We start from the raw sequence: 27,736 nt of genomic DNA on the forward strand, positions 1-27,736 counted from the left end.
CCATACATTGTAAACGAAGTAATGCATGCAGAATAGCCTACCGTTGCATGGGGAGCAAGTGTGAAATGCATAGGCTGTGATTCAACTCTTCGCTGTCTGCCGGAATCCAACTGGCTCTGAAATGGAGAGGAACTTTTGTTTCCATTCAGCAGCTGAGTGTTTCTCTTGATTGGAGCGCCTCTTGGAATGTAAGGTTATAGATGCTCTGGAAACAGCTCTGGCTCCAATGAATAGCATAGAAAATGGTTGCAGGAGGCTGAGGATGAGCACGGTTATAGAGGTGATTTTCCAAAGGGCATGGGCAAAATCTAAAATGCTATTCTAAATCAGGAGCCCCAAATAAGTCTGAAATGGAGAAAGCATTAGAGTCCCTCCCATTTTGCAAATGACAAGACCGAGGCCCAGAGATGGGGAGTGACTGGCTCAAGGTCACATAGCAAGGGTGACTGAGACAAGCACCCAATGAACAGGGAGGAACGCTGTCGTGGAGAGTAAAATCCTCCAAATGAGAAAGCAAACAAGGGGGACAAGGTGACCATTGTGGAACTTCTCCTGAGCGTCAGATGCCATGCTAAGCATGGTCACATTTCTCCTCACTTAACCTTTCTGGGCCTCTGTTTCCTCATTTGTAAAATGGAAACATTAATGTCTATCTCATGGGGTTGTTGAGATGAGTTACGAGGTGCCTGGCTTGTCAGGAGCATCTAGAAGTGTTCTTAATATACACTTCATGTGTATTAATTACTGCATGTAACCCTCATTGTGCCCCATGCTACTCAAACTACCCCAGCTGGATAGATGAAGCAGAGGGTTTAGAGTGGCCGGGTAATCCACCTGTGCTGGCAGCCCATAAAGTGTCAGAACCTGGCAGTGAACTTGAGAACCTCTTACACACTTAAGCTCTGTTTTTACCAACTGTACCTTGCAAGGTTGGTGCAAGTTTTGTCATGGAAGGAATGATGCTGAGATCAGAGAGGTTAAGGTACATGCCCCAGGCCACACAGCCTGAAAGTGGCACAGTTCTGACTCATCCAGCTCAGGACTGAGTTCCCTAAGTCCCAGTCCGCATAATGTGTACTGCAGGGAGTTCTGCTGAAATAAGTGTGCGCTTCGCCGGGAAGGGATGGCATTGTCTCCTTTTGTTCATTGATAGATCCCAGGTGTGTGGTAGGTGCCCAATAAATCTGTGTTAGAGGAAATGTTAAAAAAAAAAACAAAAAAAAAAAACAACGAATAATGCAGATACAGTGGCAGGAAAGCAAGCCTGGGAAAACATCTGGGACATGTAGGACTCTGCCCTGAGACTGAATTCTCCCGCTTTCTTGCTCTTTTCCCCGTGGGTGCCAGGACATCTACGGCAATGCCCATAGCCACCAGAGTCAGGGGCCTGCATCCCAGGCATCATCACTCCGGCTCCTGCAGCCCTTTGAGTCAGCTCTTGCCCGGCTCCGTGGAGCCGCCGCCCATCAAGGGTCATTACTACCGCCGGGCGCGGAAGGTGGGCGCGCTGGACGCCTCCCCGACGGCAGACCTGAAGAAGGAGATCCTGGTGAACGTCGGGGGCAGGAGGTACGTTCTTCCCTGGAGCACGCTGGACGAGTTTCCCCTGAGCCGCCTGAGCAAGCTCAAGTTCTGCCGGAACCAGGAGGAGATCGCGCAGCTCTGCGACGATTACGATGAGGATAACCAGGAGTTCTTCTTCGACAGGAGCCCCAGCGCTTTCGGGATGATCGTGAGCTTCCTGGCAGCCGGCAAGCTGGCCCTCCTGCGGGAGATGTGCGTGCTGTCCTTCCAGGAGGAGCTGGCCTACTGGGGGATCGAGGAAGCCAACCTGGAGAAATGCTGCCTGCGGAAACTGCTGAAGACGCTGGAGGAGCTGGCCGAGCTGCGCAGGGAGGAGGCCCTGCAGCGGCGGAGGGAGGCGTGCGGCCCTGCCACGGACACCTCGCGCTGGGGGCTCTTCATGAACTGGCTGCGGGAGATGGTGGAAAACCCGCAGTCGGGACTGCCCGGGAAGGTCTTTGCTTGTCTGTCCATCCTCTTCGTGGCTACCACAGCGGTCAGCCTGTGTGTCAGCACCATGCCCGACCTGAGGGCCGAGGAGGACAAGGTAAGTGGCTTCTGACCAGTGTTCATTTCTCCATCGGGCACTGTGCCCAGGGCCCATAAGACTTAGGGCTCATGAAAACACTGTAATGTCTTTGAAAAGAAGGAAGAAAAAAATGAATATTATCCAGCATGGATTATATTTATTTTTAGACCAACGCAATCATAAAAGAGAATTTTAAATATCCTTTTGTGGGGAAGAAGCCCACAAAGGCCAAAGTACCTTGGGCCCCACAAAAGTCACGAGGTGGCCCTGCCTCTGATAGTGAACCCTGGACATTGACAAAGCCACCCCTGTTCTTAGCAGGCCCGGCAAGTCCAACCTCACGGCTCCTGGCTCTGTGACCACTGGCAATTTGCTTCATTTCTCTGAGCCTCACTTTCCTTCTCCATAAAATGAGTAGAGTTCTACACATTCAAGGCACGCTCATTATGGGGTTTATTGAGCAATATTCTGCGCCATGCACTATGCCAGGCCAGACTCCCCTGCCTTCTCAAGCCATCACTCAGCGGGCATCCCAACTCCGTTTTCAGATGAAGAAACTGAGGCCCAGGGCATTTAGCTTTCTGACAGCTATAGAGTAAATGTGCCGACGTGGCGGAGAGACTCTGTCCTCGGTTTTCCTCTTCTTGCTTCGCTCCCAAGCTTCTCTGGGTAGGGAACTGAGGCATAAGTTAACTTCTAAGTGACGCTGCCCCAGAAGGCCAGAGCAAAAAATTGTCTTGCCTACTCCTCTACTCTCTTTCCAGGAGCTATGGAGATCCTACCCCTGTTCCCCACCAGGGAGTCAGATGAGCTGAGAAATGAGATAAGAACCTAAAATTTTGTTGGGAAGGTTATTTTAGAACTTCAAACTAATTTAAAATGTTGCTCCTGCCCAGTTCTACAACTCCTCCATGGCTCCCCATCACCCTAACTCATGGGTACATGGAAGGAGCCCAAAATGAAACACATACATAAGACAGTGCACCTTGTATGTGACCCATAGCCATTGTCAGTCAATGTAAATTCCCTTCACTTAAAGATGTATTCCAGGGCAATATGGCAGGATCAGAGAACTTTCCAGATAGAAAGCACTTAAATGGAGAACCAGCCAGTTGCTCACACAGAGTAGGCTCTCAACAATTATTTGTTGGGTAAGATGTATCTCACCCAGCTTATAAATGTTTAGTCCTAAAGCAAACCAACCAAAATGTTAGACTTTCAAACAGCTTTTTCTCCCCATAGAGGACTATAGCCCCAATTGTAGGCATTGTTTTCATTCTTCAGCACGATAGCATGTGATTTAAGATCCTGCTCGTTCACAGAAATATTTACACGTGGGCACTGAAGTAAAAAGATTGGGACAAAATAAATGGCTTTTGGCCCCCAATCTCAGAGGGTGTCCTTGGTCCCAGCAACTGAGGAAGGACCCCTGGATTTCCACCAGCCTGTTCCTGTTAGGGATTTCCAGGGAGCCAGGATTTAGACTGGGCAGAGGGACAAGGACTTTTCAAAGCCTGCTGCTTCGAGTATGAACCCAAAGGGTATGAACCAGGGTATGAACCCAAGCTTGGTTTAATGGGAACTCGGAAAGTCAAATCAGAGGTGGACAGGAGGCCGCAGAGCCAGGCAGCCCCGAGTCTGAGCGGAGCAATCAGGCTGTCATCCCTGCTCCTGGGATAAGAGGGATGTCACCTTGGGAAATCGCCTTTCCTCGTGCTGTCTGGGGAGGCTGGGAGATACAGGCCTCAAAGTATGTGTGTCTATTTCTGCTTCAATAATAATAACTTAGAGAGCCAGGAGACTGAGGACAGGGCTGTCTTTGTTCTTTCAAGACCATGTCCTTACATTTACATAAAAAGATGGTGTTCCTTCCCCACCGCAAGCTCCTGGTCTTCCATATTTGCCCCCAGGGATATCGGCTGAAAGCAGCAATTCAGCGAATGGGCTGTGGATGCTGGCCATGCTGGCCGGCTGCTCTGGCTTTATTCACTCAGCATAATGTTTTCGAGGTTCATCCACATTATAGCGTGTGTCAGTACTCACTCCTTTTTGTGGCTGAATAGTACTCCACTGTCTGCTCCGCCACAGTTTGTTTATCCATCCATTTGGTAATGAAGGCTGCAATCTCCCACATTCTCTGCTCCCCTCTGCCCAAGGCCTCTGCAAAGACTGTCAGCTCTGTCATGCATTTCTAGTGCCCTTCCACACGGCTTCAGCCCTTGCCGGGCACTTCTACTCGTCAGAGCACTTTCCCTCCCTCTGGGGGTGGCTGAAGGTCACTGCCAGCCGCAGCTGAACACTCATTCCTCCTCTCTTGACCTCTTCCTTCCCCTTTACTGTTACTGGGATATCCCAATAGCCGCAGACAGACAGTATCTCATCCTGGAAAGGAGCCAGAATCTTTATTTTGCTAGTCCTGGGTTCAAATCCCAGCTCTGGCCCTACCTGGCTCGGCCTTTAGGTGAGTCTCTCTATTTCTCTGTGCTCCTGTTTTCTCGCCTATCACAGTGGATAATGACAACACCTACTCAGAGGGTAACGGTAAGATTAAATAACCTAATTTCTCATGTGCCGGCACAGAGGGAAGCTCGCTGTTTTCACCCACCCTTTAGGACTCAGCTCACACCCCTCCCACCTGCTCATCTCCTTTGCTCATCACCTTCTCTCTCCGCTCCATAGAACCCAAATGGCAGCAGCAAAGTCAGAGGCCAGTTGACTCAGTTGTCCTCTCTGTTTCCAGTGCCTGTCACCATCTTTCATGAAATCAATAGATCTTCCCTGAGGACCTACTCTGTGCTGGGGACTCAGTGGGGCCAAGTACAGGCACAAACCTGCTCTATCTGCCTGGCAGCGTTCACTTATTTCTCTTCCCACTTTAGATTCTACTTCTGTCCCAGAGGTTTGCCCGATGCACGCACCAGGTTGCAGCTGTGCACAGTGCCCCGGGCGGTCACAGAGCCACGGGGCGGAGCGGGGCTCTGGGTGGGACAGCGGGGGCCCTGCTTCTCACTGTCCCTCACATTCTGTACTGTGGTTTAGGCATTTTGCTAAGTTGCAGGGCTGGGAAAAAGGGCACAGAGAGATTTTTAAAAGACCAAGTGGAACTACTGGGGACCCCTTGAACCTGTAGCAGGTTGCCCAGAGGCAAAAACGGGGGAAATCACAGGCAAGATGGAGGAAGGGAGAGAGGGAGGGAGGGACGCAGGCCTGAACCACCAGATGGAGCTGTGGGACCAGCAGGGGGCCCACTGGAGGTGAGAAGTGGATGAATGGGACCACAGTCCCGGGGGGAGCTGGTAGAGTTCAGCGAGGGCTGGTTATAGAAGTTCTGTCAGGGAGCAACTCAGGGCCGAATTCTTGACCTTGGAGCTTTCCCCACGCCCTTCTATCTCTCAGAGCAGTGCCTGGCAGCTTCCCCTTGGGAATATGACCAATGCCCTTCTCATGGGGGTGCAGCTCAACTTTTGGGCTGCAGCTTCTCCCTCCCGCCTTTGATCAAAAGCCTCGTGCTGGAGCCGGCTCCTCCTCCCACTCTGTCCCTTTCCTGGATCACAGATCAGCTGCCTGGAGAATCGCCTGCTTTCTGTAGCTTCTCTGTGTTGGGTGATATTGGTCATTGCTCTAGGGAATTCTTCTTAACCTGGTTTTTTGTTTTGGGGTTTTTCTCCCCAGCTGAGTGTCCCTATGTTTCGGCCAACAAGAAGCTCTCCCCGTTTCCTGGAAGGGGCCCACCTTTCCTGAGCCTCTAGGTCACGCTCTTCCTCTAGGCCAGTCCTGCTCCCCATCTCCGGGTCCCCATCTGCTTGGCTCCGCGCACTCTCAGAGTCCCTCGTTGCAGGGTCGGGGAGTTGGGGTGGTTGGCAGGAGGGAGGGCAGGGGAAGGGGAAGGCCTGGAGAGGGAAGGCTTCCGCTCAAGGCAAGGGGGGAGTCAGGAGAGAGTTCTGGAAGGGTCATAAAGGAAGCAAGAGATGGCAGAGAGGAAGGGAAAAGCCAGGAAGAGGAATGAATCAGCACAGCCAAGCCTGGAAAAGTGTCAGAATAATCAGCCCAGACCCAAGGACAGGGCCAGAGGCACAAATGGGGGAAATCACAGGCAGGCAGGAGGGAGGGAGGGAGGCCTGAGCTGCTGAATGGAGCTCTGGGACCAGCACCAAGCTAATGGGAGGTGTGAAGTGGCTGAATTTGGCCATAGTCCCAAAGGGGGAGCTGGCAGGCACCGCTGTGAGAGACGGCAGGGCACTGGGAAGCTTCAAGGTCAAGAATTCGGCCCTGAGTCCCTCCCAGATGGAACTTCTAGGACCAGCCCTCACTGAACCTGCAGCAGTCTGCTAGGCAGCCGGTCCAGATGGACCTCCAGGGACAGTGGCTTTGCCCTCAGAAGGTCCTGCTTGCTCTGTGACCCCAGAGCCCTTCAGAGCAGCTCTGCTCTGGAACTTTGGGGAAGAAGTGGGGGCAAGGTTGCAGGACCCCCTTACTGCCTCCTCACCCAGGACTGACCTTTCAAACTCATACCCTGGCTTCTTTCTTATTAAGATACAGCTCACACCCTATAATGTTCATCCTTCTGAAGTGCATAGATCAGTGGGTTTCAGTATATACAGCTGTACAAACACCACCACTATCTAGCAATTATTTCAGAACATTTTTATCACCACCCCCACCCCAACAAAACCCTGCACACACTATTAGCTACTCCCCCAAAACTCCAGACCCAGTCAACCACAAACGTACTTTTTGTCTCCATGGATTTGCCTTTTCTGGATATTTCATATAAATGGAATCATACAATCAATATCTGGCCTTTTGTGTCTGGCTTCTTTCACTGAGCATGAGGGTTTCAAGGTTCATCCATATTGAAGCGTAATCAGTACTTGATCCCTTTTCTTTTTTAATACTTCATCCTTTTTTATGACTGGATAATATTCCATTTTAAGAATACACCAAAGTTTTTTTATTCATTCTTCAGTTGATGGGCCTTTAGGTTGTTTCCACATTTGGTCTATTATGAATAATGCTGCTACGGATGTTCATATACAAGTTTTGGTGTGGATGCCTGTTTTCAGTTCCTTCAAGTATATACCCAGGAGTGGAGTTATTGGGTCAGATAACAAATGTATGTTTAACTTTGAGGAACGACCAACCTGTTTTCCACAACAGCTGTACCTTTCCCATTCCCACCAGCAATGTGTGGGGGTTCTAATTTCTCCACATCCTCACCAACACTTGCTATTTTGTCTTTAGAATTATAGCCATCCTAGTGAGTGTGGAGTAGTCTCACACTGTGGTTTTGATTTCTGACCCAGTTTTTTAAATTTTTTATTTATTTTTCTAAATTTTTTTATGTTTAGAGAGAAGAGAAAAGAAAGAGAAAGAGAGGGAGAGAGGCATCAATGCGTGGTTGCCTCTCGCATGCCCCCCTACTGGGGACGTGGCCTGCAACCCAGGCATGTGCCCTGACTGGGAATTGAACTGGCGACCCTTTGGTTCACAAGCTGGGACTCAATCCACTGAGCCACACCAGCCAGGACCTGACCCAGTTTTGGGTTTTTTTTTTTTTTAACTCTACATTATGGAAAATTTCAGGCATTTACAGTAAACAGAATAACATAATGCACCCCAAGTACCCATGACTCAGCTTCTGCAATTGTCCACATCTGCCATTCTTGTTCTTTCTCCACCCGCTCCCTACTGCAGTTGCTCATTATCATTCATTGTAATTTTATTTTACAGTTTTGTAAGTAAAATTTATAAGCATTGAAATGCACACTGTATTTAGCTGTTCAGTATAACAACTGGATAGCCCCATCAGCCCAGAAAATTCTCTCATGTCCCTTCATAGTCAATCCCTACCCACCCAGAGGCAGATACTGTTTGGATGATGTTGTCCACTCTAGATGATTGGACAACATCATCCTGTTTTGCCTGTTCTTGAACTTGACATAAATGGAGATGTCCATATGGCTCATCTTGCCCCACGTCTTGTCTGTCCATGTGGCTGCATTGCTCACGCCTCCGGACTCCTCAGGCTGACTCACGTTCCTCTTCACTGCCTGGGGGAGACAGGGCACACCTCAATCTGCCTGATGACAAGGGCCACTAACAGGGTGACCAGCCATCCTGGTTTGCCCAGGACCGAGGGGGGTTCTGGTGATCTGGGTGATTTTTCCAGGCTCAAATCCGGAAAGTTCTGGGCAAACCCGGAGGGGTTGGTCACCCCACTTACAAAATGCAACTGGAAACTTCCTCAAAGAGAAAAAAGTAACATTTCTTTCCTCCCTGTCTATTTTTCTTCAGATATGGGCTGGTTTGGGAATTATTTTCTTAGCTGGAGCCCCATAAATCCCCGCTGCCCCAAGGCCGGCGGCTAACGGGGCGTTCCTCTGGGGATCAGGGCTGGAAGTCGGTTTAAGGATGCAGAGCAGGGTGGCCGTGCAGGGGGTGAGTCGGCAGAGAGGGCGCTTGCTGCAGTGTGAGGAGGTGGCCAGGACAGCCAGGCCAGGCCGCAGGAAGGAGTGGGCTGGCGCATGCCTTGAATATCCAAACACCAGCACCAGAGGCAGTAGGGGGACCTACAGAGCTCTCAGGAGTCACTTTGCTGAGCTCTCGGGTCATGGGCCTGTAACAGTGATTCCCAGCAACCACAGGCTCTTAAATCAGGGGACAAGCTCCCAGAATGTCAATGATGAAGAGGCCTTGTAAAGAGAATCTAGCCTGGAGTCTGAAAAACTTCCAGATGCCCAAGAACCTGCATTTGTAACAAACACCCTGGGAGATTCTGATGCAGAGGGTTCTAATTCAGCTTTGAAAAACACTATTTCTGCTCCAGTTTCTTCATTGGAAACTGGAGAACAGAGAGGGGCAGTGCCTTCTGCTTCGTCACACAGCAAATTTGTAGCAGGATTGGTGAATCAGGATCCTAAACTCCTGAGCCCTCCAGGATCCTGAAGCAGATCGGTGCAGGCGTGGCAAAGACCTCCCAGTGAGTTGGAGAACTTCCTCAGGTTCCTGCAGAAATCAGCAATAGGAGGATATTGTTACCCTTAAACTAACCCGTCAGGCTACTCTAGGTGACCAGTCTCCTAGTATCTCATAAAGATACTCTGAGGTATAATGTGCCTTCAGGAGCTTCCTGCTTCTCTCATGCCTCCACTCACTACAGCAACCTTCAGGGCAGAGAACCGGAAGTCCAGAGGGGCTGAGTGACATGCCTGAGTAAGCGGAGGTGTGGGATTTGAATCTGGGTCGCAGACTCCACACCATCAGCAGCACTCCCACCGCCTCCCACCCCTTCAGCGGACCAGATACAGGTCAAGGGAGAAAGCTGCCCAGCCCTGAACGGGCAGACAGTGGAACAGACCAGTCTGCTTCTCTTCCTCCAGTGGCCAGACATAAAGGACGTTTCAATTTAGTATTCCTAGGGGCTCAGGCACTGGAAATAATTTCTTTTTCCACTGCAGAGCCTTTTAATACAAAGAAAATTGCAGTTGTCAACATTCTGCTTTTCACCAAGGCAACTGGCTTTGGTCATTCGTTTACTCATCCATCATATAAATAAATAAATAAATAAATAAATAAATAAATAAATAAATATATACTGCTTCATCACACAGCAAATTTGTAGCAGGATTGGTGAATCAGGATCCTAAACTCCTGAGCCCTCCAGGATCCTGAAGCAAACTGGTGCAGGCGTGGCAAAGACCTCCCAGTGAGTTGGAGAATTTCCTCAGGTTCATATATATAAAGGTTCTCAACTCTGGCTTCACATTAGAATCATCTATGAGGTTTCTGGAAAATTCTACTGCTCAAGCTCAAACCTAGATCAATTAAACAGAATCTCTGAAGTCCCAGCCCAGACACTGGGATTTTTTTCCAAAGGTCCCCAGGTGATTCCGTTGTGCAGCCAAGGCTGGGAACCACTGCAGGGGACCTGAGCCTCTCAACCTTTAACATGCATAAAAAAAACACATGGGGGCCTTGTTAAAATGCAGATTCTGATTCTTCAGGGATAGGGTAGGGCCCAAGATTCTGTGTTTCTAACAAGCTCCTTGGGGAGGTAGATGCTTCTGGTTTGAGGACCATGCTTTGAGTAGCTGAGGGGCAGGCGCGACTCTGTTAGAAGTCAGAGGCAGGGAGTGGGAATGGCAGGACAATGAATCCACAACAGCCCCACCAGACAATTGTGCACAGAGTTGCAATCCATGCCCCAGGGCCTTTCTAGGGAAGTGAGAGCCCTCTCTGCCCCACTAGTCTGCCAACCCCCAGAAACGTCTGCTTCTCTAGTACTTTGCCCCACCCAGAGCCTCACTCAGGCCCTGGTACAGGGTGAATCCTTTACATATTTTTCTTGGATCAATAAACAAGGGATGTCAGGCAAAGAAGTTACGAAAAAGAGTTTAGTGGCTGAGAGACCATCTACTACGTATGTGAGGTCAGGCAAGTCATTTCACTGCTCAGACTGTGTCTGGGGTCATAAAGTGAGGTTGTGCCGCACGCTCTTGGCATCACTGTGGGGCATAAGTCACAGCACTAGAGCAGTGCCTGGTACACAAGAGGGGCATCTACCGGGAACAGTGAAGGTTTGCTGCTATAACAAAGAGGTCCCAAGATAGAATGGCTTTAAACAAAATAGAAACTGATTTCTCCATAAATGGGAATCAAGGTGAGTGAGCAGCTCTCATTCTGAGACCCAGATTTTTTTTTCCCCTACCCTGATACTCCATCTGCCCCTGGGGTGTTGGTTCAATCTGCTGGTTCTAAGTTGGGTTGCAGAGCCAAATGGGTTGTCCTGGCTCATGGGGAGAAAGAGTGTGCAGGAATTCACACCAATATTGTAAGTTCTGGAACTAGAGGTGGCATGCATCATATATGTTGACATTCCACAGGTGAGGACTTGGTTATTTGGCCACACTTAGCTGTAAGGGAGACTGGAAAGATGGTTTCTGGTGTAGCTGACCAGCCTTGTGCCCAAGCACAACTTGATAACTACGTATAAAGGGGGCCCTGGTCACATGGCTCAGTTGGTTGGAAAGTTGTTCCATGAACCTCAGGTTGCTGGTTCGATTCCCAGTCAGGGCTTATGCCTAGGTTGTAGGTCCGATCCCTTTTTGGGGTGCATGTGGGAGGCAACCAGTTGATGTTTCTTTTTCACATCAATATTTCTTTTTTCCTTCTGCTTTCTCTAAAATAAATAAATAAACCTTTTTAAGGGGAGGGGGTTTGGTGGACAACTAAGTCTATAGCACAGCTCAATTGAGATAGATAATATATAGAATAAAGAGAGAGTATATAGTACATATAGAATATATAGAGACTGTATTTAATATGTATAAATGGAATCAATATCAATATTCAACATTGATATTCCACATATTCCATATATGTCTATTGATATCAATATCGATAGAGATACATGGAATCACTTTTTGGCATGGTTATCTCCCCCCATTTCCAGTGCTTTTGCCCACCCACTCTTCCCTGTGTTTTGTTGCTTCTCCAGGGTGAGTGCTCTCAGAAGTGCTACTACATTTTCATTGTGGAGACCGTCTGCGTGGCATGGTTTTCCCTGGAGTTCTGCCTGCGGTTTGTCCAGGCCCGGAACAAGTGCCAGTTCTTCCAAGGGCCTCTGAACATCATCGACATCCTGGCCATCTTCCCCTATTATGTGTCCCTGGCGGTGTCTGAGGAGCCCCAGGAGGAGAATGACAGGCCGGGCGGGAGCTCCTACCTGGAGAAGGTGGGGTTGGTTCTGCGTGTGCTGCGGGCACTGCGCATCCTTTATGTGATGCGCCTGGCCCGCCACTCGCTGGGGCTGCAGACGCTGGGCCTCACCGTGCGCCGCTGCACGCGTGAGTTCGGCCTGCTTCTCCTTTTCCTGGGTGTGGCCATCACCCTCTTCTCCCCTCTGGTCTACGTGGCCGAGAAGGAGTCCGGGCGGGTCCTGGAGTTCACCAGCATCCCGGCCTCCTACTGGTGGGCCATCATCTCCATGACGACGGTGGGCTATGGGGACATGGTCCCGCGCAGCGTGCCAGGCCAGGTGGTGGCCCTCAGCAGCATCCTGAGTGGGATCCTCATCATGGCCTTCCCAGCCACGTCCATCTTCCACACCTTCTCACACTCCTACCTGGAGCTCAAGAGGGAGCAAGAACAGCTCCAGGCCCGCCTCCACAGCCTGCAAAAAGCCAGCACAGCCAGTGAACACGAACTCCTGAGTGACGTGGATGACCTGATCCTGGAGGGACCCGACTCCCCTGTCAAATACATTTAATTCAAAACCCCCCATGAGCACTCCGGGACTCTCCAGTCCACCGCTCTCAGCTGACGTGAGCGCGAGAACGGCAGGCGTAGACCCTACGGTGGTGCATTTCTAGAGCTCGGGGGCAGCTCCTGAAGCTAAGAGGGGCTCAAGGCCAAAAATGGGGTGGTAGGGATTCCTGACCCTCGCGGCCACCACAGTCCAGGCTGGCCTTATCTATGTCGCTTGTCTTGTCTTGTCTCCCTGCCCGTCCCTGAGCTTTTGCTGGATTAGGTCAGTCTCCATTCTCATTTCCTTCCCAGAAGGGTTTTCAACATCCCAAGCTGGATTCTATACTCCTGCGGAACTGAGCCTTCAGAATTCCATTCCTACCCAAAGACCCTCTTTCCTGGGCCGCCCCAGCACCAGGAGCTGGATGGTCCAGTCACCGCAAACCTATCTGCTCAGATCTCCCCACCCAGCCCTATCATGGGTTCCGGCAGGAATCAGTACCTCCTCCTCCTGCTCACCACCACCAGTGGTTTTCCTAACATAGCCGCCCTCCGCCAGCTCTGGAAGGTCTTACTGAGAAGGCATCATTGGCCTCTTTGCATCAAATTGCGCAGTGGCTGCAAGTCTGCCATCCTTCCTGAGTCGCCTGGGACCTGGGCAGGAGTGCCATTTGCCAGCCACAGCGGGACCGCCTTGGCCAACTGGACTCCTGGTGGGACATTTCCAATTACCCAGTCCTTGGCCTTGACAGAGGCTAACTCTTGTGGGGCTGTGTGGGGCTCCTTGAGAGGATTTTCCTGCTGCTGTCTCTTCCAGTGCTGCAGGGACCTACGCTTCCCACCCTCCATGAAGCCACCACGGACAGGTGCAGCGTAGCTTCAATGCGGAAGGAAGTGCAGCCTTAGGAGCTGCCCTCGCTGTCCCCCTGGATCAAGCCTTTGATGCCAGAGGGTAGACATCCTCAGCTTATATTTAAATATATCTATTTATTTACCCATTCATTCGCTAACACAGTTTGGCCCTTTGCCTCTAGAGTAGGAGACAGATGTAGGACCAAGTCATCCGAGATCAAAGCAGTGCACATTGAGCCCAGAGAGGAAAGAGCAGTCTGTCCCGAGCGCTCGGCTCACAGAGGCTCTTCACAGAGACACGGAAGGGTGGGGTGAGGGGAAGTTTAGAAGTTGGAAAAATGGGTTGGGGTGAGAAGGTGGTGGGCTGTGAGTGCTGTGCAGAGGATTTGGAAGATTTGGTAAATGGGAACGGGACGTTAGAGAAAGAAGTGATGTGGATGGGCTGCAGGGGTGGATGGTGATGATCGGATGGGGTATGGGAAAACCAGCGTGCAACAGAGAATGAGCAATTCAGGTGAGACACGAGGGCCCACCTCCCGCGAGTTATTAATTGTACATGGTGATGCCAAGTTCTGGCATCTTGTCTGTCGTTCCCCAGCAAAGCACACCGGGGAGAGGTCTCAGTGGCACCTGCCGTGAGTGACTCGGCCACTTCTCACTCCAGCTCAGCTTGTTGCTGGAACTGGCTTCCATCCCGGCATCTCCGTTTTCCTTTGTGCCTCAAATCAGGCACCTTAACAAAAATGTGCAAGGCCTGAAAGAAAACTCGGTAAGCCAAACAGTAACATTATGAGGTTCTATAGTTTCTTAGTACACACCCAGTGGAAATTCTTTATGAAATTACAAGAGGAAAATTGGAATCAATTACTCACATGTGGAGCTTAATTAAATGGTCTATTTTTAATCCCCAGTAATGTTCTGGGGGACTAGTCAAGCCTCTGAGCAGATTTTCCATCCTGCTGATTGGATGGCATAAGGGAGACTTGAGAGTTGCTAGGCAGTCTCTTGATCCCTATTGGCTGGAAGGAGTCTTGTGATTCCCAGAGGGCTTGTTTTATCTGAGGCCAATGGGTGTGACCACAGCCAAAGGGAGAAATTTTCCAGCTATAGGCAAAGAGCAAATGGCCTTTACTTCAAGCCATTTTCATGTTGTATTGTAGATATAGCTCCAAGGGGTAACTTTAAAATATTGTTTCAACATCTCCCTAGCCAGAGTTGAGCCTAAAAAGTGACTTGGGGATGGATGGGTCAATTCTTCAATGCAATGTAAATGGGGCTCCACCAACTGACTCTATTTTGATGGTTTTTAGGACTTGATAAATTGGTAACTGGAAAGCCCATCAGAACACAGTCTAAGCAGACTTTCCATGAGAGGATCTGTGAGCCTCTAAAGACTATGCATGTCAAAGTGCACAGCTTTGAAAAGGGGTTCAGTGATTTCATCAGATCCTCGGAGGAATGCATGACCCCGCAAAAAGGATAAAAATTTCTTAAGTAAATCAACTCCTGCACTTTAAGATGGAGAGACCTAGGCTCAGAGAGGGAAAGACCTGCCTGAGGCCACAGAGCCAGTTCATTTAGTTCAAGCCAAGTACCCAGGTTCCCAGTAGCACTGTCTTTGTGATGCACATATGACGCTGCAGCTCTCAGGCTCACCTGAAACAGTGCCCAAACCCTCAAAGAAAATACTTATGACAAGATTATAACAACACTCTGTCATGCTATCCTGAGCAGAGTAAATGGGGTTGTCTTGGGATATTTCACGTACCCCCTCTCACCCTTCCTCCGCTGTATAACAGTGGACCTGGAGCTTGGTTTCACTGGGCCTTCCTTTTCCCATTGATCCCATGGAAATGGTAGATGAGATGGTGGTTAAAGTCCTTCTCAGCATGGACAGTCTCTGATTCTGGGAAGCAGAGTTCACTGCAACAATTTATACCACGGAGGGGCAGGTAAAAAACAAGGAGACAGGTGAGAAAGAAAAACAGACCATGGTCCCTGACTATCTGTAGAATTGCTCCCTTAGCAAAAATCAGCAAGCAGTTTGAGTTTGAATAGGAGTTCACTGAGGTCTCTGTCCACCAGCTGCCTGCCATGTTCCTACCCACCCCACCTGGCTACAGGGCTGTTCACGCCCAGCTGCCTGCCCCTGTCCAGCAGCATTAAACTCCCTGCCTCCCCTTCCTCGTATAGAAATGCTAATAATGGGCAGCACTTATTGAATAATATTTAGGCAAGCGATTTGTTAACATCTTATTTGGAAAAACATGTTAAACCAACACATGAAAAATGTTGCAAGGGCAAAAATAGTACCTAGAACATTTGAATACACCTCTTTTTTAAACACATTGCCCCATTTGCTTTATCACTTGCTCTCTCTGTATTTTTTTTTACTATATATACAAGTATGGTTTTCCGGACCATATGAGAGTAAATTGACTATATCATGCCCTTTGCTTTTGGAACTTTAAGATTTTATTTATTTTTAGACAGAAGTGAAAGGAGGGAGAAAAAGAGGGAAAGAAACATCAACATGTGGCTGCCTCTTGCATACCCCTCACTGGGGACCTGGACCACAACCCAGGCATGTGCCCCAACTGGGAATTGAACTGGTAACTCTTTCGGTTCACAGGCCGGCACTCAATCCACTAAGCCAGCTCAGAGTTTCCACAACGGTGTGTGACCTCTGGAGATGACACGCCGCAAAGAATGTGTGTGTTACGTTATTTCAAAGCGCAAAGCATCCAGAGATATCATCAGATTCTCAAAGGAATCCATGACTCTCCCTTAAAATCAAAGGATAGGAAGATCTAAAGTAAACCAGCTCCTTCACTGTCAGGTGGAGAACCCAGAAAAACCTGAAATACTTCAGCGTGCAGATCCTAAGAATGAGGGTATTCTCTTGTCAAACCACATGCAGTTATCTATGTCAGCACATTTAACTTGAATGCAATTTAATTTAATCTATTGTCTGTTCCAATTTTGTCAACCAACATAACAATATCCTTTCTAGCCTTTTCCCCTCCAGGACAGGGTCCAGCAGAGGACCGGATGTTGCATTTACTTGTCCTATCTCTTTAGTCTCCTGTGATCTGAACGTTTCCCCAGATTTTCTTTAATGTAGATGACATTGAAATTTTGGATGCAAAAAAATGCCCCCCACTTTTGAATAGAACTGTCTCATTTTGTGTATGTTTCATGTGTTCTAGTTCTTAGACTGAGGCTGTGAATTCCCAGACAGATGCTGCATTCGTGAGGTTGTATCCCTCTCTGGATATCACCTCTGGGGACCCCATGCTCTCTCAAGTGACATATGAGCCCTTTATTTAGGTGGCGACCCCAGGGAACACTGGCAGGGGAGTGGAGAGTGTGTAAGGGAAGGAGAGTTGGCAAGTGCTGGCTGGGCCAGGTAGAACATGACAGAAGGCTGGGTGTGTGCGGTCACCTCTGGCCACCTCTGTGAGGAGAGTGTCTGCCTCGAAAATGAACTTAGTCCCTGAGACTCAGAGCAGCTGACCTCTTTCCACCTGCCACCAGGAGCAGACTTCCCCCCCGCTTTGCCCTCTCCCTACTCTGCCAGCTTAGACAGTCCTGCCTCATCGCTTCTTAGAGCTAGAGGTACATTTAGGGCCACCAGACCCAACTCGCCCATTTTTCAGTCATGGATACAGAGGCCCGGGGAGGGGACTTACACAGCCAGGGTTGGCAGAGCCAGGATGCCCATCCAGTGCCCTCAGCTCTGCCTCCTGTTCCTTGCCCAGCGCCTGCCTCATCCGGCATTCGACATCAAACCAAGGGGCGCCGCCAGGAACACAGTGTCGGTTCAGAAGAGACTGAAGCTAAGGGACGCCGCTGGCTGTCTCCATGGGCCCCGTGGATCCTCCGTTGTCCACGCGACTGTGGCCGAGGCTGCACAGAGCCCAGCCCTGCCTCTGCGTAGCCTGCTCTAGATGACACATGGAGAACGTGTGACTGTCATAACTCACCTTTGCTGTGAGGGGGAGGAAGCCGAGGAAATGGGAATGAATTCGGGTGCCCTGAGCTAAAATTAGCCAACCTTGCTGTTCCTTCGGCTTCCGCTGTACTCCGCCAGTGACTCAGCAGTTCCACCCAGCCACCCCGCCCCCAACTCTGAGAGAAACATTAAACAATATTTAGAGGTGATGTTCTGGCTTCTCTGGTATTCTGGGGCAGGCACAATCTCAAAGCCTGCTGGGGCTGACCTTGGTATGTGGGAGGAGGTGGGAGGGTCCCCCCCTGCCCCGGTGAGGGGCCGGCAGGGGTGAGGGGTCACATACCCCAGGGCCACTGCCAAGTCAGAAGTCAGGAGGGGCTGCCGTTGGGCTCTGGGGCAGTATTTCTTACGTGCCTGCTATGCGCCCAGCATTGTTCTAGCTCAGTGGAGACAGTAATTGCCAAGACAGATGCTCATGAGGGCTTGGGTGGAGGTGAAGTGGGAGTTAGGAAGGCACACCACAAATAAGTCAGGAAGGAAATAAGCAGGACAACTAGAGCTTGTGATAAGTCCTAGGAAGGAAGGGGAGTAACCATACATGGGGGCACAGGGATGCTGAATTTGAACAGGTTTCTGAGGTTGCAATCAATGCACTTGTCAACATATGGTTCCTCTTCCAGCCTCCCTGCAGGTAGGGGGAGGCAGGGCCGAAGTTCTGGTCATTGGGATGTGGTTGAAAGGACTCCAGCCACCGAAGGGTCCGTTGCAAACACCCCCTGCCTGATCTTCGACCGGCTCCCTCCCACCTGTCCCCCACCCTGCCAAGTTGCATGCAGATTCAAGAAATTAGGTTCTAAGGCAGAGTTTAGTAAACTACATCCAGCCCCATGCCTGTTATTGTAAGTAAAGTTTTACTGAGACACAGCCAGGCCCACTCATTCAGATATTTTCTGAGGAGGTTTTGGGCTACAATGGCACAGCCGAGCTGTGCAATAGAGACCGTTATGGCCTCCACGCTGCCCTGAGAGCAATGGAGGCACAAGATGGAAGCAGCTGTGTTCTGAACTCTGCGTGCTGATCACCCGCATCAGTGGACTAAACAAGCAAGAGAAAAACTTCTCTGTGCAAGCTACTGAAACTGGGGGATTGCGTACTGTAGCAGTTGGTCTACCCTTCCACCCTGCACCCCACAAAGTGCTCATTTCCTGGGGAAGCTTCCAAAGGTGTCCTTGGGCCAGACAGCCCCTGGCCGCTGGCCCTGGTGGGATGAGGAGCCTGGCTCTGGTGACCTGCCACTCTGGAAATAAGAGTCCATACCCAAACGGCAAAAGCAAATCTCTATGGAGAAAATGTGCACACAAATCCATTAGCACCTCCCTGAGAGCAGGGTCGACGTCTGCATATGAGGTCTTCCCAGCAGATACCTACTCCAGCCAATGAAAGAGTTCCTTTTCATGATGATCCCGAACCATTGTTTAGTCCTATAAATGTGTCTAAAAATCACCAGCCTCCGCCCCCCGTCCATGTCCACCTTCAGTGGCAGGCCTGGCGCACAGTAGGTGGAGAGCAAATGCAAGCGCCCCTCCCTTCCCAGGAAGGTTTCCGTGCCTCATCTTACCAAGTGCCCGCTGTGAACCAGCCACCATGTCAGACCCAGTCTAGTCCACAAGGAGGTTGGACCTGCCTCCCGGTCAAGCTTCTCGGACGCATACACAAGTGCTCACATCAAATTAACCAACTCCAGGCTCACCCCGGAGACCTCTAGGATAAGCCAGCGAGAAAATCCAGGGGGTCAGAGGAGGACGCTGGGCAAGGGGGCGACTGTGGAAAGGGGCTGGGGTGTCGGAGTGAGTGAGTGTCTGTCGGAGTGAGTGAGTGTCGGAGTGAGTGCCTGCTGAGCGGCCGGGCTCCTGCAGCGACAGCAGGGAATGCTGATCTTTTTTTCCAGATTTATTCTTCATTCATTCATCAACAAGTCTTTATAGTGCTGGGCACTGTTCCAGGCACTGGGGGTTCATCGGGGAACAAAGCAGACAAGGAACAAAGCAAGGTAGGGGCCTGGGATTGCCAGAGTGAGGGGTGGCAATTTTGTAAAGAGTGACCTGGAAACACTTTCTAAGTCATGACATTTGAGTGAATCCTGGAAGAGTGAACGGAGCAAGGCACGTGGATCTCGGGAACAAATGCTTTGGGGAAGAAGGAGCAGCAGGGGCAAAGGTCCTGAGGCAGGAATGTGTTTGGTTCTTCAAAGGACAGCATGAGCTATAGTGCCTCTGGAGTAGGGGAACTGATGGGGTGGAGAAGGGGGTGAGGTCAGGGACCAAGAGGGGACAGAGGGCAGGGCTCCCTGATGTGATGCTGGACACGTAGACTGTGTGGAGCCTGCCTGTGCTCCCCTTCTTGCCGTGTGATGCTCCCTGCATCGCCCGGTCCTTCCTTAAGGGGAGAGCCTGTCGGTCCTTCCCAGCTCCATATGGGAAAGACCACTAACCACTGCCTGTATCATTCTCATGTATGTCTTTTTAGTAATAGAGACCACCCGAATCATAGCTGGATACCCATTTCTCAGCCACTGCTGCGGCTGGGTGTGATGTGTTACTATGTCTGGACCAGTGGGCATGTGAACAGAGAGATGTGGGGAAACTCTGTGTCACTTCCTTCAAGAGGAGGCCCGCTCCTCTGGACATGAGGATGGTGGACAGCCAGCTAAGGACCGATTACCTCTGAACTATTGTGAAGAATAAACTTTAATAAAAGCCAGAGCATTTGGCTTTGTCACAGCATCTTAGCATGTATCCAATGTTTTTTAAAAACTGTCATTTCACCATTGAATCATGGAGCAGAGTGACAACCGACAGAACAGACCCTCTTTCTCTAGGCTCTAAGTTTTCTCTCGTTCTTACTGATTGCTTCCACAGGGCAGAGAAAAAAAAGGGACCACAAGAAAGTGGAAATTTTCAAAATGTCTCCTAAAGCCATATTTTAGAACAGGGTTACTCTTTCCTCCCTCTAACCCCCTCCTGTAAAGAGGAGACCTTTAAGTCATTCATTTCCCATTCAATGCTTGTCTTTCGGCATCTCCTGTGTGGGAGACCCTGCAGGAGGGAACGAACACAGACAACGGGCTGGCCTCTGGCAGCCGAGCGCAGGCATGGCCGATGACAGTCACTGACTGAGGACTGCCAACAGCCTACCAGCTCATCGGTTCCTAACGCTGGACGTTTGTGACCAACTCACATTGGCTGGGTGGTAAGGGGCCCCTGTGGGAGCTAGGTCCACAGTTCTGCTCCACGACGAAGACCGCACACAGGGGAGGGGCAGCAGGGTGCAAGGGGTGCCCAGGGCCCAGGAGAGACCGCCAGAGCTCAGAGCTGCTGGGAACCTAACAACCTAACAGGCTTCCCGGAGGAAGCAGCCTCTGAGTTGTGCCCAGCTAGATTACACCCCCTCCTGATTTAAATACGCCGGTGTTGGCTAGGCTTCTCCGAGAGGGGATTAGGCCAAGAAGACATTAACGGACTCTCCATTTGAAAGGCAGTGTTCATTGTCACTCTGCAATAATAAGCTGAGTCAAAGAGCCTGAGTGAATATTGTGCAGTGAGGACTGACCGGAGGAAAGGACTGGACAGGCAGATTTATGCCACGTGGGGACAAATAGTACCTACTTGGCATAATGCAGCAGAGTTTATGTCATTTTGAGTAACTTGTTTACTCAGTGATTATGTGATTAATGAATATCAAAAGACTCATTACATAAAACTGCAGTTTGAGTAGTTGGTATGTTTCTAGATTTAGCTGTAGTCCCCACTGCAGCACAAAAAGTAAATCAATTTAAATTATCTCCCGGGGAAAATTATGTGTAATAAATGGGCTAATTAATCAGCTTGGGCATTTTAAAAATCCTCTCCATCCCTGAAAAAAGTAACCATAAACGATCATCATTTCAAAGTTGGCCTTAGAAATTGTGTAAAAAGAAACGGCAACCAAACAGTAACTTGCTGTTTCTCAAACAAAAAAACCACACAAAATCAGTTGATTACTGACTTTTGAGACCCTCTTCCCCTCCTCCCGAGCCTTAGCACCTGCACATTTCTGTCTCAGTCCTCTCACCCGGAGGCCTCTTCCCCGCCCCCCGCCCCGCCCCAGCTACTTTCTCACCCTCTGCATCTCCCATCTCCAGTGGCTGGTGGCCCTTAGTTAGGAAAGAGCAGAGGTGAGAGCATCAAAGCCAGGAGGAAGCTTTAGGAACTCTATCATTCAGTTTTCATTTTATAAAAGGGGTTGGGAATTTTGTCCAAGGTCACAGAAGCCAACCCAGCAGCAGCCAAGGCAGTGAGCGGGACTGAAGGGCCGGGAAGCAGCCGCCTGCACGGGAACTGCAGCTCCCCTCCCGCTGCCCCCCACCCCGACTGCTCTCCTGGAAGTTACCCGATTCCCCTGTTAGTGTCCTCCTCTGTGCAAAACCAATCCATGACCCTCCACGGGCTTCTTGTGACTCCAGGCGTCCCTTGGCTTTCGGCAGCATCACGTCCATCTCTGCCTCCCTCTTCACATGGCCCCCTGCGTGTCCGTGTCTCTCCTTCCAAGGGTCCTAGTCATTGGATTCGGGGCCCACCCAGTATCCCAATACTGGGATACTTGACCTCATCTTAACTTGATTCCATCTGCAAAACCTCATTTCTAAGTAGGTCGCTTTTACAGGTTTCAGGTAAACGTGAATTGTGGGAGACACTGTTCACCCCAGCGTGGCCGCAGGGCTCCAGGCCCTACCCACTTGCAGGAACCCAGAGGCCCGTAAGGACGGGGCCTGGGGCTGCTGTCTGCCCAGGGCCCCGCTTCCCCTCCTGACTGGGGACTGGGGACAACGCCCACACCACCCAGGCATCCTCTAACATGGGATGCTCACGCCCACGGAGCTTGCTCAGCAAGAGGCAGGGAGTCCCAGGTTGAGCCCTGGGAAAAGGAGGGAGGTTGGAGCGTCCATCACACCCGAGGACACGTCCCCACGCCCCTGCTGCCAACAGCCTGGACCCAACATGACATAGCCTCAGCCTCCCCTGGAATGAGCAGCAGCGCTAGAATGAGGGGATCCAGCTGAGAGCTGGCCATGGTGGGGCTTTTCTCTTCACCAATAAAAGGGCTAGAGGATACCCCTCCCCCCAAAACAGCCAACACATAGAAGGACCACGGTTTTATTCAAGCCCAGATCTGCAGCAGCCCCCACCCCTCCATCACGTCAGACAAGCCACTCCCCACAATTCCGACTTCACCGTGTGCACCCTCCAGTCTCTCCCAACCATCCCTCCCCGCTCCCCAGAAACAGCACCCCTCCAGTGGGGTCCAGCTCGGCTCAGGGACGCCAGCCCTCTGGAAGTCCGTTTCAGTTTCTGAATTTGCCCACCAGTGACTTCGAGGGCCAAGCCCCCAGGCCCTGCTGTTCCAGAAGGAGCGAGAGCTGCTGGCGAGCCTCCTGGTGGGACCCAGCCTAGGGCAGGAGATGAGAAGGGGTGAAGACAGGGTGCCTGCTGCGGGTGCAGGAGACAGAGGACCGGGGAGGAGGGAAGCAGCTGACCTTGGCCTCCTCGTAGGTCTTCAAGGCCAGGAGGTGGGACTTTCCGAGGGCGTGGGCAGCCTGGCGGAAGGCCCGGAGAAAGGCTGCCTTGCAGAGGCGGGAGGGAGGCCCGAGGGCAGCGCTGGAGGTCGAGAGAAAAGGACATAAAGGTCAGAGGGGGGAAAAGACAGGCTGACCTAACGGGTCTGCACCACGCCCCCCCCACACGCCATGACCACCTCAGGGAGTGTCATGGGGGTCACAGTGTGGGTGACAGAAGCCCTGGCTATGGTCACATTGCTCTAAGAGGCTGAGTTGGGGTTCGAACCCAGGCTGGTAACTAGATGCATGCTCTTATGCCACAGGCAGGGAGGCCAGGGTCCCACCCACAGGCCCTTCTCACTCGGCTTTCACACGCCCGGTGGTGACATCCACAACCTCGACATCAGGGTCCCCCAGGCTCCAGTTGAGGCTCACGTCACGGCAGGTGTTGGAGGTGGGGCCTGAAGGAACCACGGGGGGGCCCGAAAACAGGTGCAGCGCGGTACGGGCATACGGAGGTGGCAGGCACGCGCCCACGACCCTATCCAGGTTGGGCCGGGTATGGATGGCACTGCTCAGAGTGGGAGGGTCGTGGCAGGGGTCGGCTGTGGAAGCAGAAGGAGTAAGACAAGGTCTGAGTCACCACCCCCTCCTACAGACCACCCAGAGCCCGCCTCCCACCCCCACGCCCCCCTGGGTTCTCACCCAGGACAAGGCTGGTGGCATAGAGGGGAGGCAAGAAATGGGCCAACAGGGCGCCACCCAGTCCCAACACAGTCCAGCGTGACAGCTTGTCGCTGGCCGAGAGGCAGCCCACGTGGGTGTCCCGGATCGTGGGGGACACGAAGCACACGGGCTTCAGCTCCCCTCGGATGTGGGCCTGCAGGCGGAAGGGGGCGCTGTGCAGGAGACAGCCCTCTGAGGACGGCGGCGGGAGGCTGCAGAGGCAGGGGAGGTGGCAGGGCCTGGGCCACCGGCGCCAGGGCCGCTCTTCGGACCCCGCCTGACACTGCCCTCCCCAGTCCGTCACACCAAGGGACCTCGCTGGGACGCCCCACATACTAGATGTCGTGAGCAGCTCCCTTGGGGGTGTTGCTGACGTAGAAGTGTATGAAGATCCGGGGCTTGAGGACAAAGGGGAGCCCAGGCCCAGGCTGGGGCGTCAGCACGGACAGCTCCCTGCCCTTGGGGCCACCCTGTGTTGCCAGCAAGAGCTGCCGGTACAAGAATCTGGGAGAGACAGGGAAGGAGAACTGGGAGATGCCACGTCCTGAGCAGGGCTGCCGCGGAGCACCCACCCAGCCCACCCTTCACCTCAGCAGGGCCCGGCGGGCGATGACCACACCGTGGCAGTCATGGAGCTGCCGGCCTGAGAACTCCAGCCAGCCAGCACAGCTGCTGCTGCCTGTGCCTAGTGCCACCAGCTTGTAGATCTCCTTGGTATGGCCCCTGGCACTCGGGACCTCTGCAAGGACAGAAAGCAGAGACCGCATGGACTAAGTAAGGCAAGGGACCCATGGGGGCCTTCTGAGGTGGGGTAGGGGGTCCTTGGTCGGCCCACCCCTACCTCTCTCCAGGATGACGGCAGCCACAGTCCCCTTACAGGCCCGGTAAGGTGAAGCCTCATTCACCAGGTGGTCAAAGCCGGCGCTGACCACAGCTGCGCAGCGCTGCTCGTGGGTCAGGATGTTCTCTGCACATGGGGGAGAGGGCAGAGGTGGGGAACCCACAGGCCACGCCCCCTTCTCTCACCACAGGTGTCAGACAACAGGGGCCCACCTACCTACATTCAGATTGTCAAGTGGAGGCCTGCTGGGGGTCTTTGGGGACTCTGGAAGAGAGACAAGGGTGTGGGTTGTCATGGGTGCTAGGGACTGCCCTCCCGCCTTTTGTCCTTCAGGAAGCCAAGAGGTTCCATTGTTGGGTGGGGTCATCTACCAGAAAGCAGTCCCTGCTCCGGGGATGGGCAGGTCTCAAAGGACATTAGGGCAAGGGTCAGTCCACATCCCCTCCCCAGCTCCCTGCAGGCCTGGTCCTAATGCGCAGCTGGTCTCTGCAGCAGCGCACCCTGCCCGCGCACATGCACACGCACACAGAGTTTCAGCCGCCTCCCACTCCCCCACCCCCCAGCTGGGGCTCTGTCACCTGGGTCACCTGCCCCCTTACCTGGGCTCTCCAGCTGACTCTGGATGTAGCTGAGGGCAGAGAGAGCCGCCTGCTGTTTCGCCTCCTTCTTGCTGTTGGCGGTGCCCGCAGGGCAGGCCACCCCATTCAGTTCCACCCATACAGAGAAGGGGCAGCAGGGGTCTAGGGAACGAGGGGCGTGAAGTGGTGCCCTGCACTTCATGTCCGCCATGGGCCCTCTCTAGGAGGGCCACGGCATCTGTCCCACCTGAGCCACAGCAGCTGTCAGCTGGGCTTCCTCCCGCCATCTGACACCCGAGACAGCCAGAATGATAAGCACAGAGACTGCCGACTCCTGCCGCAGGCACAGTGCGTGCCTTGGTGTGCTGAGCCACCGTCAGTCAGAGAATCCTCACCAACTCCTCTGAAATAGGCCTGGAAGCCCCCCTTTTACAAAAGGCCACACAAAAGGGCAGACAGTGTGCCCAGGTACTGCCAGGACCCAAATCCAGGGCCGTGCTGTTCTCAGGATAATGGCCCTGAGCACATAGCACCCCTCTGCCTTTCCATAGACACGCGCTCTGTTTTTCTCCTACATTTGAAAGTTTCAACTACCAAACACTATCATTTCAGGTGTTACTTAGGACACAAAAGAAACATGAAAATCCTCGAACTAGGATCACTTGGTCAAAAGGCATAAACATTTCAATTCATGGTAGTTGCTGGTACTTGCTGCTAAATTGTTTCCCAAAAGGACTGCCCTTTTAGGAGAGAACCCCCACCTCCGCTTACTAACACCCAGATTCCCCTACTTTAAAATGGTACCAAGGACGCCACTGGTAGATACAGAAAAAAGGCTGGCCTCAGAAAACCAACATGCAGCAGCCAGCACGGTAGGAACCAAATCTGGCGACAATCATTAAAAACAAATAAAAGCCCTGCCTGGTGTGGCTCAGTGGGTTGAACACCAGCCTGCGAACTGAAAGTTCACTGGTTCGAGTCCCAGTCAGGGCACATGCCTGGGTTGTTGGCCAGGTCCCCAGCTGCGGGCAGCAAGAGGCAACCAACTGATGTATCTCTCACGCATTGATGTTTCTCTCCCTCCCTTTCTCCCTTTCCCCTTCTCTAAAATAAACAAATAAATAAATAAAATCTTTAAATAAAATAAAATGGACACAGTTTAAAAAGAAAACGAGGTGATGGTGTTACAGACAACAGGATACTCACCATCCTCACTGCCGCGCCCCCCCGCCCCATGACTGATTAGGCACAAAGGGGAAAGAAAAGACACCTGTTGGACACTACCCCCAGTCAGGCCCTCCCGGCTAATGCTGCCAGTGGCAGGACAAACAGATCACAGGCCTCCTGGTGGGATTTACAACCCATGTGCACCTGCCAATAATGCAGAGCTGGACCCCAAGCCTGAGGAAAGAGACAAACCCCGGTATAAGGTCGTTCTACAAAGCAGCTAGCCCTGACTCCAACAACATCAGTGTCCTGAAGATAAAGTCAGACTGAGGAACTGTTTCAGATAAAAAAAGATTAAAGAGGCTTGACGGCTAAACATGCTAGTTTGTGCTGGTTTGGGGGGGAAAAACGGCCATTGGGACAAGTGGCAAAATTTGAACATGAATGGTAATTGGATAATAATATTATATCAATGTTAAATTTTCAGATTGTTCAAAAAAAATCAATGTGGATATTTATACATAAAGATGTAAGAAAGAAAAAGACACATATACAAAGTGAGGGTGGCAATGTTAAATGGAGAATCCGGGGGTGAAGCATTTATAGGAGTTTTCATACTCTGAAATTTTGTCAAAATAGAAAATAAAAATAAATGACTAAAAACCACATCTACCCACATCAACAGTGGACGGGGTACCTTAGGCAGAAGAGAGGGTCTGCCTCAGATCCTAGGCTCACGCCCAGCTCACGGATCCCCCTCTACACCTGGGGTTGGCCTGGGACGTGTGCCGTCCCAGAACACTGGGACCTCACCTGCCGTCTGGTCCTCTCGGAAGATCAGGGAGACTCCTAGACGGGCCGCGTACTGTGTGAGCGAGGCCACGGCCTGGTCAGGCGGCAGATCTTTGAGTTGCAGGCCCAGCTGTCTGGCCGCCTTCGGGAAATCCCCCGCGGGCCCTGTAGGTGGGACAGAGACCCTCGGGGATCTTCCCATCGGTCGCTCAAAGTCTTCCCGCGCCTGAGCTGTCCCCAGTACTCCAACTCCAGCCGCTACCAAGGGCCCACCGTCCCCCAGAGCCGAGGCCAGGGCCTGCCCACCCCCCTCACTGTCCACGCTGGGGACAGGCCGAGGCTGCCAGGGATCTTGGCCCGGGCTGGCAGAAGGATGCCTGGGGCTAATCTGCAATGAGGCTGCCAGGCGGGGCTTCCTGCGGCCACCGTCATCTGCCCCTGGGCCAGTGCTGGCCGATGAAGCCATGGCCGCATGCGAGAAAGAACCAGAAAATACTGAGGCAGATTTTACGGCTCGGGCCGTTTTACACCACCCAGCCAGGTCCCACGAGGAGAGCACGTGGTGCAGGACACTGCGCATGGCGAGCTCAGCCCTCCTCATGCCACTGGCCAATGAGAGCCTGCAGAGCTGTGGCAGACAGGGCTCCCAACCAAAGGGAAGGCCAGTCTCCTGAACAGCCACTGCCTGGTTGTGGGCGGTGGTCACTTTGACCGACATCCCACTTCTGGGGCAGGGGTTGGAGGGGCGGGAATGGTATGAGTGAACTCCGCTCTGGCCTGGTCCTGGGGAAGCAGAGACTAGGGAAGGGGTCTGGGGACCCCCAAGTTCAGCATCTACCTTGCTGCTCCGCAGGAATGCCCTGAAACCACAGCCATCCCAGCACACGCCTGAGTT

General features: G+C 52.0%; 2 protein-coding genes across 2 annotated transcripts; one reads left to right on the top strand and one right to left on the bottom strand.

Moving 5' to 3' along the window:
• The first annotated feature begins 94 nt into the window (after window positions 1-94).
• On the top strand, window positions 95-13,106 carry KCNG4 (potassium voltage-gated channel modifier subfamily G member 4). Its single transcript, XM_054579119.1, has 3 exons — window positions 95-188; window positions 1,348-2,110; window positions 11,589-13,106. Coding segments are annotated over exons 1-3 (1,536 nt in total). The 5' UTR covers window positions 95-186; the 3' UTR covers window positions 12,360-13,106.
• A 9,418-nt stretch (window positions 13,107-22,524) lies between these two features.
• ADAD2 (adenosine deaminase domain containing 2) lies at window positions 22,525-27,307 on the bottom strand. Its single transcript, XM_054578998.1, has 10 exons — window positions 26,863-27,307; window positions 24,904-25,044; window positions 24,521-24,631; window positions 24,305-24,430; window positions 24,052-24,202; window positions 23,800-23,967; window positions 23,443-23,675; window positions 23,099-23,342; window positions 22,717-22,837; window positions 22,525-22,629 (listed from the first exon to the last, which is right to left on the bottom strand). The coding sequence occupies exons 1-10, from the start codon at window positions 27,305-27,307 to the stop codon at window positions 22,525-22,527; spliced, it is 1,845 nt and encodes a 614-aa protein (XP_054434973.1).
• Window positions 27,308-27,736: the final 429 nt, after the last annotated feature.

Source organism: Pteronotus mesoamericanus, unplaced genomic scaffold (assembly GCF_021234165.1).
Source record: "Pteronotus mesoamericanus isolate MK-2021 breed Mesoamerican mustached bat unplaced genomic scaffold, CSHL_Meso_final contig_52, whole genome shotgun sequence".
NCBI classification, from domain to species: Eukaryota; Metazoa; Chordata; class Mammalia; order Chiroptera; family Mormoopidae; genus Pteronotus; species Pteronotus mesoamericanus.